The sequence below is a fragment of the Lutjanus erythropterus genome, chromosome 14 (assembly GCF_056507025.1).
Source record: "Lutjanus erythropterus isolate fLutEry1 chromosome 14, fLutEry1.hap2, whole genome shotgun sequence".
Lineage (NCBI taxonomy): Eukaryota > Metazoa > Chordata > Actinopteri > Lutjaniformes > Lutjanidae > Lutjanus > Lutjanus erythropterus.
Window position 1 is genome coordinate 11,450,679 of NC_139330.1, and position 12,472 is coordinate 11,463,150.

Below are 12,472 nucleotides of genomic sequence, written 5' to 3' on the forward strand. Positions count from 1 at the left end.
AACAACTTAATCCCACGGTTCATCACATGACATCACATGACTCATATGTACACACTATTTAGCACTGTAACCGTAACCTCTATAAAAGAAAGAGAAAGTTCACTGGTTTATGCAGTGAATGAGAAGTATTGTTAAACAATAAATGGTAATAGGAAACTGAAACAGTAACTAAGTAGATTCATAAAGTGTAAAATTTTATTTATAATATACAATAAAGTATATTATAAAAAATATACACACACCTCAGTTTCTCCGCTTTATGTATAAATTAAAGCGGAGAAAATAAAGTCTAGTCAGGATGCAGAACTGCTGGACATTCTTACTAACCTGAGAGGGCCTTTTGTCCCTCAGGGCTGGAAAAACAACCTCCTCCTCCACCCTCCTGCCAGCAGGCCTCAGTAAATTACTGAATTCTCCAGCTTGTAAAAGTAAGGTAATTAATAAATAATAAAAGCTGTCAGATTGGGCAGACTGTGGCAGATTCTTTCCTAGTGCCATAACACTAGCTCTGTTAAAGGGGAGCGTGTTTTTGTGTGTGTTTGTGTGCACGACTTCAGCTCAGGTTTATAACTGCACTGGGATCAGATGGGTTCAGCAACAAGAGGACTCACATCTAAAAAACAGAAGAAATGAAGAGGTGTGGAGCTGCGCAAACAACTGTGCTGTCTGTTGGGCTGCCAGAAAATAAAGTTTGATGGACTTTCCAGTTTGGGTTCTGACTGAATGTAGTGTAGTGTAAAGAGTGAATTGAGGTTGGGCTAATTATTCTTAAAGGCTGAGCCTGTTTGTTGTAATTCACCTTGACATCTCTAGGGAGTGGTATGGAGAAATGACTGGACCCTAGATTGTAACAACACTATATATTAGTTCTGACAGGGTTTAATTAAAGAGGAAATAGACAATTTTTTTTGCTTTGACTTAATAATAATCAAGTAAATGTTGATTGAACACTGTAATGCTATAGAATAATGAATTCCTATAAGCCTCGCTGTCATTGCTCTGCCACCGGGAATGATTTTTCCTGGGAAAATGATGTCTCCATTATAGACTAAATTAATGAACAAATAAATGCTTTTCTCCTTATTTTTTCTTCTAATGTTACTCCACCTCAACACCTACCTGTGTTGGTGCAAAGCAGTAACATTACTACTATGAAATGCAGCGTTGTGACAATTTCAATATACCTTTTCAGTAAACATGCTGTGGTCTTATTTTTTATTTCCAAAGTGGTGTTTCTTGACAGACCGGTGCTCTGACTCTGGTCATAAAGGACTAAAGAAACCAGAACAGTCAATCAAACCGATTAATCGATTATCAAAATAGTGATTAAATTAACAACTAGTGAAATATATACCGAAACTGGAGATGCTATTCTGTCCTGTCCTTCGTTTGTTTTGCTCACTATAATTAATTTCTGCACGGTCATCTCTAATTGTTCCCACTCAGACACATTTAACTTTATTATATCCCCCTTAGTCGGAGTGAAACTCTCCTGAACTCTGCTGATTTTATTTTCCTGCCCGTCAAGCTCCTGGTTAACCAGCTTGTTTGCTTCCCAGAAGCTCTGAGCCCCCCATTGTCCTGTGGCATTCATAAAGAAATGGGAAACACATTGTTGATGTGGTGATGGCACATTCTGGTGCCGTGCCACTCTATGCCTGCTGCTACCTAGGAAGTTGGGTCATTTAGCATTTGAGAAGGTATTTATTAATCCATTAAAAGTATTACCTAGGGACAGAATGTAGAATACCGTCAGCATGGCTCAGAGCCAGGCGATAGGAGAGAGAGAGTGTGTGTGTGTGTGTGTGTGTGTGTGTGTGCATGCAAGTTGAATTACCCTGCCAAAATTGTACTACCATTAGACAGTACAATGTCCTAGAGCGGAATGGCTTTGTTTGTTTAAGGACGTATGCATTTCCTGTCATACCATGACTGGAAGGGAGCCAGACGTTATTCCTTCCACATCCAATCATGGTTTCCTGACAGATTTGAAGCACACACTTGCAATTATTTAGACACAAGTGCATACACACACATGCACGTACACACACACACACACACACACACACTCTAACTCACACTTACTGTTCTTAACTGTTGTGCTGAGCCGTGACTCTGAGTTCCTGCACATGTGGCATTCATTTTCAGGAAAACAAATCCTGTTAAATCTGTATTTACTCTTCTTGATGACCTTAACCAAGACGCATAAAAAAATGAAGGGAAAAAAAAAAGAAAAATGGCAATAAAATTTATCAGTAAAAATGGAAAAAATGAATGAGGAAAATAACGTTTGGCTCAGATTAGCTTAAAGCTATTCGTAACAAGGTTATACATAAGAATGAAAGATTGAGTAAAACCTTCCATAAGCGGCATGTTTACCATTGCGGATCCACTTCCTCAACAATGTTTTTTGTTTATTTCAACCCATTGATCAGTGCATTGCAGCTTGCTCCTCTACTGCACACTGTAAATAATGATCTAGTCAGCAAAAGTTTGGAGAAGGAATCATTATTAGGGTTGTTTTTTATTGTGTTTTTTATATGAGAGAGTGAATACAGGCACCTTGTCCCTGCAATAAGTACAGCAATTTGAGTGAGTAAAGCGAACAATGATGAGAGGTCTAAGTAGCAATTAGGCTTAAGCAGATGTGTGTGTTTATAAGTACTGTATGTGTGTGAGTGAAGACACAGCAGCTTGAGTGTGTGTGTGTGTGTGTGTTTGTGACGGCTGCTTGCCCTCCTAATCGTACACAGATGAGTGTTTACTATAGGAAAGGGAGAGTTAGAGAGGAAGTGATGGACTCCATGTGTTGTGGATGAGAGCGTTCCAGAAGGTGCTCTGGACACGGCTCCATTTACAGGCATATGTGCTGTTGTATTAGAGATACAGAGAGAGGAAGCTGAGATTGTATTCACATGTTTGTTCCCTCGCTGTCCTCATGCTTGAGTGACCGTACCTACATTAGACTGTCTCTCTCCTGCAGAGTGTGCGTCCGTGAATGAGTTTGTCGGTTTGTTTGTGTCTGTGTCAGCCTGGCAGGGCCGTGTGGTCTGTTGTTTGTCAGTGGCTAGAGAGGGGTCAAACCCTGCCAGGCTCCAGGAGAGCAACCGTACCCTGCCAAGCAGAGGTGAGACAGCGGTGGAAAGCTGCTGCGCTCGACTTTTCATTCCTCCTGGTACAATTGCCCAGCAGCCCCCTGATGAGTGCCCGGTAAAGGTGGTAGAAGCATCACAACTTGTCCCGACAAAAAGGGATACAAGACGAGTTAATTATCATTTCCAATGAGATTTCAATCTGGTTCCCTCTTTGATCGATTGATTAGAATTGGTTGAATAGATAAATAAAAGAATAGAGAAAACCAGTTAATAAGTTTGAGGGGTGAGGATGAATAAGCAGTCTCGCAGCCTGAGGGAAGAAGCTGCTCTTCAGTCTGGTGGTACAGCAGTGGATACTCTCCACTGCCTGATGGCAGCAGGGTGAACAGGCTGTGGCTGGGATGGGTTTTGTCTTTTAGTGTCCTGTGGACTCTGCGATATCACTGATGCTTGGTAGATGGGTACTGACGATGTTCTGGACAGGTCTGATGACACTGTAGAATTGTTTTGTCCTGGGCAGTGCATATCCCAGGCCAGCCGTCTCTACCAGGGTGGAGATTTGTGATGTCCGTGACAGGTGATGTTGATTTTCAGAACCTAAAACTGTGCACCTGCTTCACTTCAATTCCACAGGGTGCGTGTCTTTGCCTCCTTTCTACAGACTTAAAGAGTCAGCTACTTGGTTTTACTGACATGGAGCAGTAGGTTGATTTCTGTTAACCACACTGCAAGACTGTTGATTTCCTCCTGATATCATTCTCACTGTTCTGAGATGATGGTGGCGTCATCTGCAGATTTCACAATCAAGTTTTCTCCATGTCAGAGGTTGAAGTCATGGGTGTACAGCGTGAACATGAGGGGGCTGAGCACAGAGCCCTGGGGGAGCTCCAGTGTTGAGCACTAGAGTGGAGGAGGTGAGACTGCCAATCTGAACTGTCTGGGATCTAATATTCAATTGTAGAATGTGGTATGCAGGCCTGGAGTGTTCAGTTTGCCAGTCAACTTAATGGGAGATGATTGTGTTGAATGCTTTGCTGAAATCAACAACAGCATTCAGAGCACTTCACCAGAATGGGCAAGGGGCGGTAGTAGACACTGCAGAGTTTTTAGGCACAGAGACAATGGTGGCTGTCGTAAAGCAGATAGGAACACTTACCTGTGACAGTGTCATGTTAAAGATGTCAGTAATGATGCCTATCAGCTGGTTGGCATGTCCTTAGTACATGGTCAGTGGTGTCATCAGCTTTACTAGTGTTCACTCACACATCCAAGTATGCATTTACATACATTAATAGGGTCCACTTCTTTAAAAGTTCACACACTTGCTTGTCTAATTAAATAATGCAACATTTTACTGCAACTGGAGATTCTCAGTTCAACACACACAGCAGTCAGTGTCGTAGCCCGGCCTCTATAAATGATGTCATGCAAATAAGTGCAGCTGTTGTTCTGTTGGTAAACCATTTGGGTTTTTTTGTGAGTGTTAAACAAAAGTTTCATTTGTGCCCTTCGGCAATATCGCACGTTGGGAGGCTTTGCTGTTGGTAATTTGTTGACTTGCAGAGCAGTAGTCACTGCAAAGTTAGGGGTGGAAAATTACCCTTTACTGGCATGGTTACACAGGTGGGGAACTTGATGAGCATTTTTTTGCATGAGCAAAGATCATTATTCACTAAACAGATGTAGTTACTACAGTTTCCACAGAAAGTATAAAATTTGTACAAAACAGTCCTGTTTAGTAGGTGTACAGAATTTTAATATGCTTGAATTTACATTTTAAAGGTATAATTGCATGCAGTGAGTTGCCATTATTTTACTTATTCTTGCTGGGATAGATGTTGGCTCGGGAGCAATTGCAGTGACTGCATGTCAAGTTTTTGTAGGTGCAGTTGGTCTAATAGGCTTGAACAGGAGAGTATGAAGTAGAAATGATATAGGAGTGCTTGTAGGATGAGAACTTATTTGTATTTGTTCTGTTTTAGGGCAGTTCTGTCCATCCCCTCGTCCTCTCTACTCCTTTCCATCCTGGTGTGAGGTTGAGTCGAGGATAAAGCAGTGTGTTGCATCTTGTTGTCATATTCAGCACTGCAGGGAGCACAGTTTGCGAGATTTTTATAGCTCACAACAACACCTCTCCGCAAGAACTGCATGCATTGTTTCTTAGTTCTGTTGTTTTGTACACTAGCTTGCTCAATACTCATATTTAATAGATGGACTTATTTTTCTGACTCTGGAGCTAGTATTTGTGGAATTAGTAATTTTTATGACTAGGAAGAATCCAACGCAAGTGGGTGAGTTGTGCAAACTGTTTGCTTCAGGCAAAGGTAAAATAGAAATGACAGATGACAGTGCATCATTCTTTAGCCCCAGTCCGCCAAAACATCCCCCGTGTTGGACAAGACTGCATTAGTGTCACTGACACACACGCATCAGCTGCGGCAGACAAGCGGAGAAACACACACTCTTTTTGGACGAGTTCGGGCTGCTGGCAGGAGTGTGAGTTGCACCTAAGCCAGGACTGTCCCACCCAGTGAACCATGCCTTCAGCAGTCAACACTGTTAGCTGTACTGCTGTGCATAGACACATTCACGCACACACACAGGATGTTGGTGTGCTTGTAGGAATTTCTAGTAACTCATAGAGTAATTTGGTTTCAATTAGAAGGAAAGACAGTGTGATGCTGTACAGTGCTGCTGTTTGTACAAGGTACCTTGGATTCATCCATTTATTAACAGAGACTCTTTGAGTGGGCAGTCCTATTCCAGATGCCAGTATTTATTACAGAAACTGAATCACGAGTGGCAGAGGAGCTAGTGAGACCATTAAATTAATTGGGTGTGGTTAATCTTACATCCTTTAGGAAGTAATACAAAGACTCAGATTTGGAATATAATATTCTAAAGTCTGTTTTCATTAGTATGACTGTATTTTAGCAAGAATCTGGTGATATGTTGGGTATCATGATACAGGATTTACAAGTCAATATATTGAGATATCTTGTGATACCGCAAGCAAGTTGACAATATTGATATTTTTTTAACCTATTTTTTACCTACTTACCTAGAGGAAAACTGTCATATTATAAATAACACCACCATATGCATAGAATCTGAGTTTAAACACTCAGTAAACTGCAGTGTATTGGTGCTTTCACAAAACATTAACACAATGAGATTTCTGATAAATAATTATCGGTAATGTGCATACAATGACAAAGTGGGTAAAGGTAAATAATAAAACAGGATGAACAGTCTTGTAAGTTCGTAAAGTTACATTGCTTTACTGTAATGCACCCTTTAAAACCAGGAAAAGACAACACTTATGCCATATTATGACATAATGATATCCAGAATCTAAGATGATATCTTGTCTATATAGCAATAAAATATTGTTATATTGCCTCGCCCTACTAGATTCCACTAAATCTTACGCACTGATCCTTTAAATGTTGATTTGTTAAGGTTCCAAAATCCTTTATTCCAGCCTGAAAAGAATAGTATTCCAGGATAAAAGCCCTCTGAATCAGTTTTATCCAATATATTCCCACTAAGAACCTCATAAAAGTCCAACCCTAGTTGTAGTCATGGTTTAAGTGAGGGAAAACAAGAAGAAAAACCCTCCACATTATTTAGGAGTGTCATTATGTAACCACCTATTTTATGAGCTGTTTTACATAATTCATATTCCCTCCTCATTCTTTTAGTCCTGTCTTGAACCTCTCTATTCTATGTTTATGATACTTTGAAGCTGTTCTAGACCTGTGTTTTACTCACCAGACAATAGAAACAAAGCTGGACATATCGTCAGATGAACAATGCAGCTGGATTGTAGCATTTTCATTGTGAAATATGAACTTGAAACTGTGGCGTGGTGCATGATGGAGAGACAGTCTGAGTAAATCAAAAGCTGTCCATCATTGCTCCACTGTGGCCGTGCTGGTATTCATTATGGAACGGTTTTGGCCCTGAACATGGAAGCGTGCTACAGTGCGTTTGTCCTCCGGTCCAGCAGGTCAGCTCGTCTGTAAACACACTGCTCTCAACCTTGGCGCTAAAAAAGAAGAAGCACAGGAAATGGTAGGGAGAATGGAAGAAAGATTTAATGTTTCCACAGACATGAAGTCCCCCCAGTAATTGATATCTGATGTGCATTTTAAAGTGTGTTCAGTGATAGGCTATTTTGACGTCGGCAATGCTGATTATTTAAGCTGTCACTGTGTCCTCCCTGGTTTTTGAGCTTCAGTTGATAGGCTAAATGTTTTCATTTGTATAAATACAGCCTTCCTTTTTATGCCCCTTTATAAATGTGGGGCTGCATTTGATATGTGACACCTGAGTGAGGAGAAAACATGGAGGTATACATTATATAGACAGCATCGGAGACATGTATGGTTTTCATTTATGTCTTTTCAGAAGAGTTGTTGACCCAGAGAAGTAACTGTTTTTCTCTCTGTTTCCCCCCCGTTCCCCCCCTCTGCCTCCCTCCACAGTTCCGGAGATTTCTCTGTGATTCACCACTAGAGGTATGTATTTCCTTTGGCCTGTTGACAGTTTAATAAAACCTCTTTTAAAATGTCTCTATTCATCCATATGTGTCTTACCTGTAATAACTTGCCCCAACCAGGAGAAGGTCTTCCTGCTGAAATTACTGTCGAGGAGATGATGATAATGATTTGAAAAATGTCCAGGGTTTCAGCATTAAGTTCTTCATCAAACACACTGCAAAAGGGGATAAACGTACACTAGTTTCCCTCGTCCAGCACATACCTACCCAACCACCTTTGCTCTCTGTCTTCAAAAGCCCTCCAGCTGGATTGGGGGGGGTTAAAGGATTCAGAGAGGGGGTTTTGTTTCATATCGGAGGGGTTTTAATTTAGCCGTCTAAGTGAAAGGGGGTGTTGAGGGAGGAACACAGTGAAATGTGGTGTCCAGATTGCGTCTTCAGACCAGTCCTTTCCGCTGGCCTTGACACAGCGGGACATGCCGCTGCTCTTCACTTTGTCTTGTGTGGTACAGATTACAGGCGGATCAGGCAGCTCTGTGGGCATCAATTTGGGACCTAACAGATGGCTAAGTAATTATTTAAGCACCATGGAAAATTTGATATCAACTCCTGGTGCATTCATAAATACCATCATGCTTGTAATCCATTTAATGATCGCGTTTGTAGATGATTATAATATGAAGTGTCCACTGGGATATGAATGGCATCTGGAGGAGGATAAGCCCCTTTTAAAAACGCCCCCTAGCGTCTTGCTTTTGTCTTCAGTAGAAAAGGGTATAATCAGCATTCATTACCAGGTCAAATGACCCTGCAGGAGTCACGGGTGTTTATTGGCTCCAGCTCTAATCGGCAGTGACGTAAACATGACACCTGGGTGGACACACTTATTTTCACCCCTTTCCTGAAGCAATGAAGACTTTTCACCTCTGTTGGTAACAGGGGTGTAACGACTGTGTTAAATGGACATATGATATTGATCGAGGCCCCTGAATCGAATCAAATCTGAATCATACTGTTGCAGGCAAAAATCGTATTGTTGTTCAAGGAATCTGTATAATATCATATCGTGAAGAAACATATGATTTACAACCCTAGTTGGTAACTGAGATTCTTTTCCCCCTGCTTTGCTTGACTCGATTTGACTTGGTGTGTGGAGGACTCGTCCTCACTTGTCACCTTAAACTGTTGCGGTTTTCTTGCACTCCTGCAATGTTCCTGCTGCCTGAGCTTCTTCAGGGCGGGGGTAAACAACTCGCTTCAACCATAAACTGTACATTAAATATTGTATTGAACCTATTTATTATACCATCTATGGCTCCAACTCGCTACTTGGACTGCTGTAGCCATTTTTGCATGTGCAATTGCTACATATTGCTCTTCTAAAATGACCCCTTTACACACAGAGATTAAATTGGAAGCTACAAAAGCTGAGAACATGCCTTTCTCTTTGTTCGTCTGTACCAATATGAAGCTTTCCAGTGCACATCAGAAAAAAACAGAAAAGCAAATTTATCTAGTGGCAATGGAAAAGGAGTCAAATGCTTACTTTTAGTGGGTTTCGCAGTGTCTAAAAAACCCACATATATGCAATAATTGATGAATGAGATGGTATGAATGAGATTTAAGTGCAGCTGGGCATCACTGTGCACTTAGCAGGCCTGGCGAGCTGCAGCCTTCAGAAACACCAGTGGACCTGTCGGGTCAGGACAATTACACCAGCAATTAGACCCAGGATGGGCACTTATAACAGCCACTTTAAAGGGATTGAGGTCCAGGAGCACACACGAACTGACTGACACAGAGACACACAAACACAGTCACTCTGCGTTGCCCCGTGGGCCCCCTCAGGTCTTCACTAATGAACATCATTAGTGTTTATAGGAAACAAGCTTTTATCACCTCGTCAAGGCTGGCGGCCAGGCACACTGAATTACACACACACATGCACACGTGTGCACACACATGCACCATGGCACACTGCCTCACATATCTTCCTGCCTTCACTGTCCCCTCCTCTCAGACTGGTTTAGGCATCCATTTGTTCGGCCCCCTCTCACCCAACTTGTTTTTATTTCCTTCTCTGATCTCCCTCCCTGTCTTCTCCTGTCTCTGTCCAAACGCTCTCCATTTCAGAGTTATTATGCATGGCTTTCTGTGCTACCTCTGCGTGTTGGCCTCCATCTGTCTCCAATCAGAGCGCTATTAAAATACACACACACAGACACTCACCACATGGACCTGCATACTGTGTGGTTCATCAGCTCACATGTAAGCATGTATTTATACAAATGTATGCAAACGGCATACTTAGAAAATCCAACTGCACCTAATTAGGACTCAGGTTGACTTGTTTGTTTGTTGCTCTGTTCCATTTAACCAAAATTGCAGAGGATTCGTGCTGAAACTCAGTGGTAATTAACATCAGCTGTCACTGATTCCTCTGGTTTTTTTTAATACATTTACACACACAACCAGACACGTAAACACATTTGTGCTGTCTGAACAGTGGCACATCAGTACCTGCAAACACGATGTGCAGCAGTCACGCAGGTGCCTGTCGCTGCACTTGATCTCGGTGAGGCCCAAGTGGCATGTGCTGGAGAAACTCTAGCTTTTATGGGCTGGGTGGGGTTCATGTGCTCATTCTGTTTCTATTTATTTTTCTTTACAGCCTCCTAATGTGTCTAACCAAGGGGCAAACACTCATTAACAGGGGTGCTAGCCAATTAGTCACTAAGTTTTTTATGGCCACACCTCTCAGACTTTCTCTCTGGCTCTCCTTCTGTGATTTGTTCCTTCTTTTCCCCCTTTATTTCTTCCTGAGAGGAAGAGAATCAGAGTTTCTTTTATGTTAAGAAACAGAGATATAGATCAGCAGGGAATGCACCAGTTGACATTCCATAGTAGTCAACACACAGATGTCACTGTACATGCCGCAGCTCTACGCCAAAAACAGCAAGTCTACTAGGTGTATCTACTGTAAAACACAAGAACAGTTCAGTAAATGAGGTAGGTAGTAATATGGAAGAGACAAGCATTTTTGCATGTTTATAATACTCATCATTTATGGTGTGATGGTCTATATTCAGAGGTGGCAGAAGTACAAGTACAATACAACATACTTTACTCAAATATAAAAAAAGACTGGTAAGTTTAGAGATACTGATTCAACTTCTTTACTCAAATAAAAGTGAAAAAGTAGAGGCTCTAAAGTGTCCTCAAGGTATCAGAGTAATAGTCGTTGCTGAAGGACATTTCTGTCAGCAGTTTTTGTGCAAAACTAACTGAATCCTCTGAACTGAATTTAAACTTTTTTTAATCTCATAATTATACTTTTTAATCTCATAATTTAGTTTTTTTTTAACCTAATAATTATGTCATTTTAACTCATCATAATTTCAAATTTTTGTCAGAATTATGACTTTTAATCTTATAATTCACTTTTAATCTCATTATTCTGACTTTTTATCACATAATATCATTTTTAATTAAATAATTATGTCATTGTATCTCATCATTTCAACATCTTATCTCATAATTATGATTTACCATGGATTTATTTTCTTTTAATGGTAGAAGTGAGCTTTCCTACCCTCTCTTTGTCTGTTTCGTCTTGTTTTGTCTATTGAGCGTGATATTGACTAGTGGATGCGCCAAGGACTCGTCTTTTTAATGTGTTACTGTTCCATCCATATAGGCTGGAATTGGTCTTTATGTGGAGAAGAAGAAGTTGCAAAATAAAAATAATCCATAATTCCAGAAAATGCTTGAAACTAAAGTAACGATCCTATTTTAAAAAATTTAAGGAGTAGAAAGCACAGATAATGTAGGGAGTAAAAGTAAGAAGTTGTCAGAAAAAGAAATACTCTGAAAAACTCTACTTGAGTGCAGTAAAGGTGTATTTGTGCTTTGTTATTTCCCTCTGGTTATATTATATCTGCAGCCTACTTTTAGGGGTGGTTCTGTGTGTGTCTGTGGTTGTGTCGATACACATGTGAGTGCAGGAGGAAGGAGAGAAACTTTAAAATCTTAGTTCAACATCTGTCGTTGGTCAGTGCCAGAATCATAGCAGCATCTCTGCCACGACAGGTCTGACGACTCATTGATGCATATTTGTGCAGAGTTGAGGTTGGGCAGGAAGAACAAGTGGTGACTTGGTAAACATTCATCCTCCACTGGGGTGATTTCCACTCAAAATCAAGTAATAGCAACCCAGCAATTGTTAGACTGTGTTATTTATGCACTCCAGTTAACAGTGATAAAAATGTCCAACACACTTAGTGTTTCTTCAAAATAATGTTTATTAACCACATGAAAGGCCTAATGAGTAAATAAATATATAATGACTTAAATACAAGAAAATCAACCAAAAGTACAAATAAACATAATAAATGAAAACACATGAAATGAAATTCAGCATGATTGGGGTTGTGGTGGGAAGGAAGGCAAAAATTTGTAAATGAAACCATGCTCATCCCAGATTTATTGTGTAATTCACTGATTGCTATGAGGAGATGGAATGAACTCAAAGCTTTTTCCAAAATCTGCTCTTCAAATAATATTTGTCACTTTTAAACTCTCTAAGCACAAGCCAAGCCTTTGTCCATTCTGTTATTGGAAAACAATGTTCCAAACAACTGCTTTGATCAGATGTTTCATGGACTTTCATAACGCTGAATGTCCAAATTAGGACTTTGCATCAATGCGTAGCTTTTAAACCATATAACTGAATGTTGAGAGGCACCGGTGCAGCGCAGAATGTGATGTGATGATTTTCATTTCACACATGAGACAAATAAACCCACTTAAGTAATTTCTAAACACTGGAATCAATTGGTTAGGATTTCTGTTTATTGTTTAGACATATTGTCAG

General features: G+C 40.5%; 1 protein-coding gene across 3 annotated transcripts in view; it reads left to right on the top strand.

Annotated features, from left to right (window-relative positions):
- ate1 (arginyltransferase 1) overlaps positions 1-12,472 on the top strand; it is a 70,895-nt gene that overhangs the window by 19,817 nt on the left and 38,606 nt on the right. For all 3 annotated transcript variants that reach the window (XM_084735598.1, XM_084735600.1, XM_084735601.1), the window contains one exon: positions 7,586-7,618. In XM_084735598.1, the coding sequence (XP_084591724.1) occupies positions 7,586-7,618 (33 nt within the window). The remainder of the gene's footprint in view (positions 1-7,585; positions 7,619-12,472) is intronic.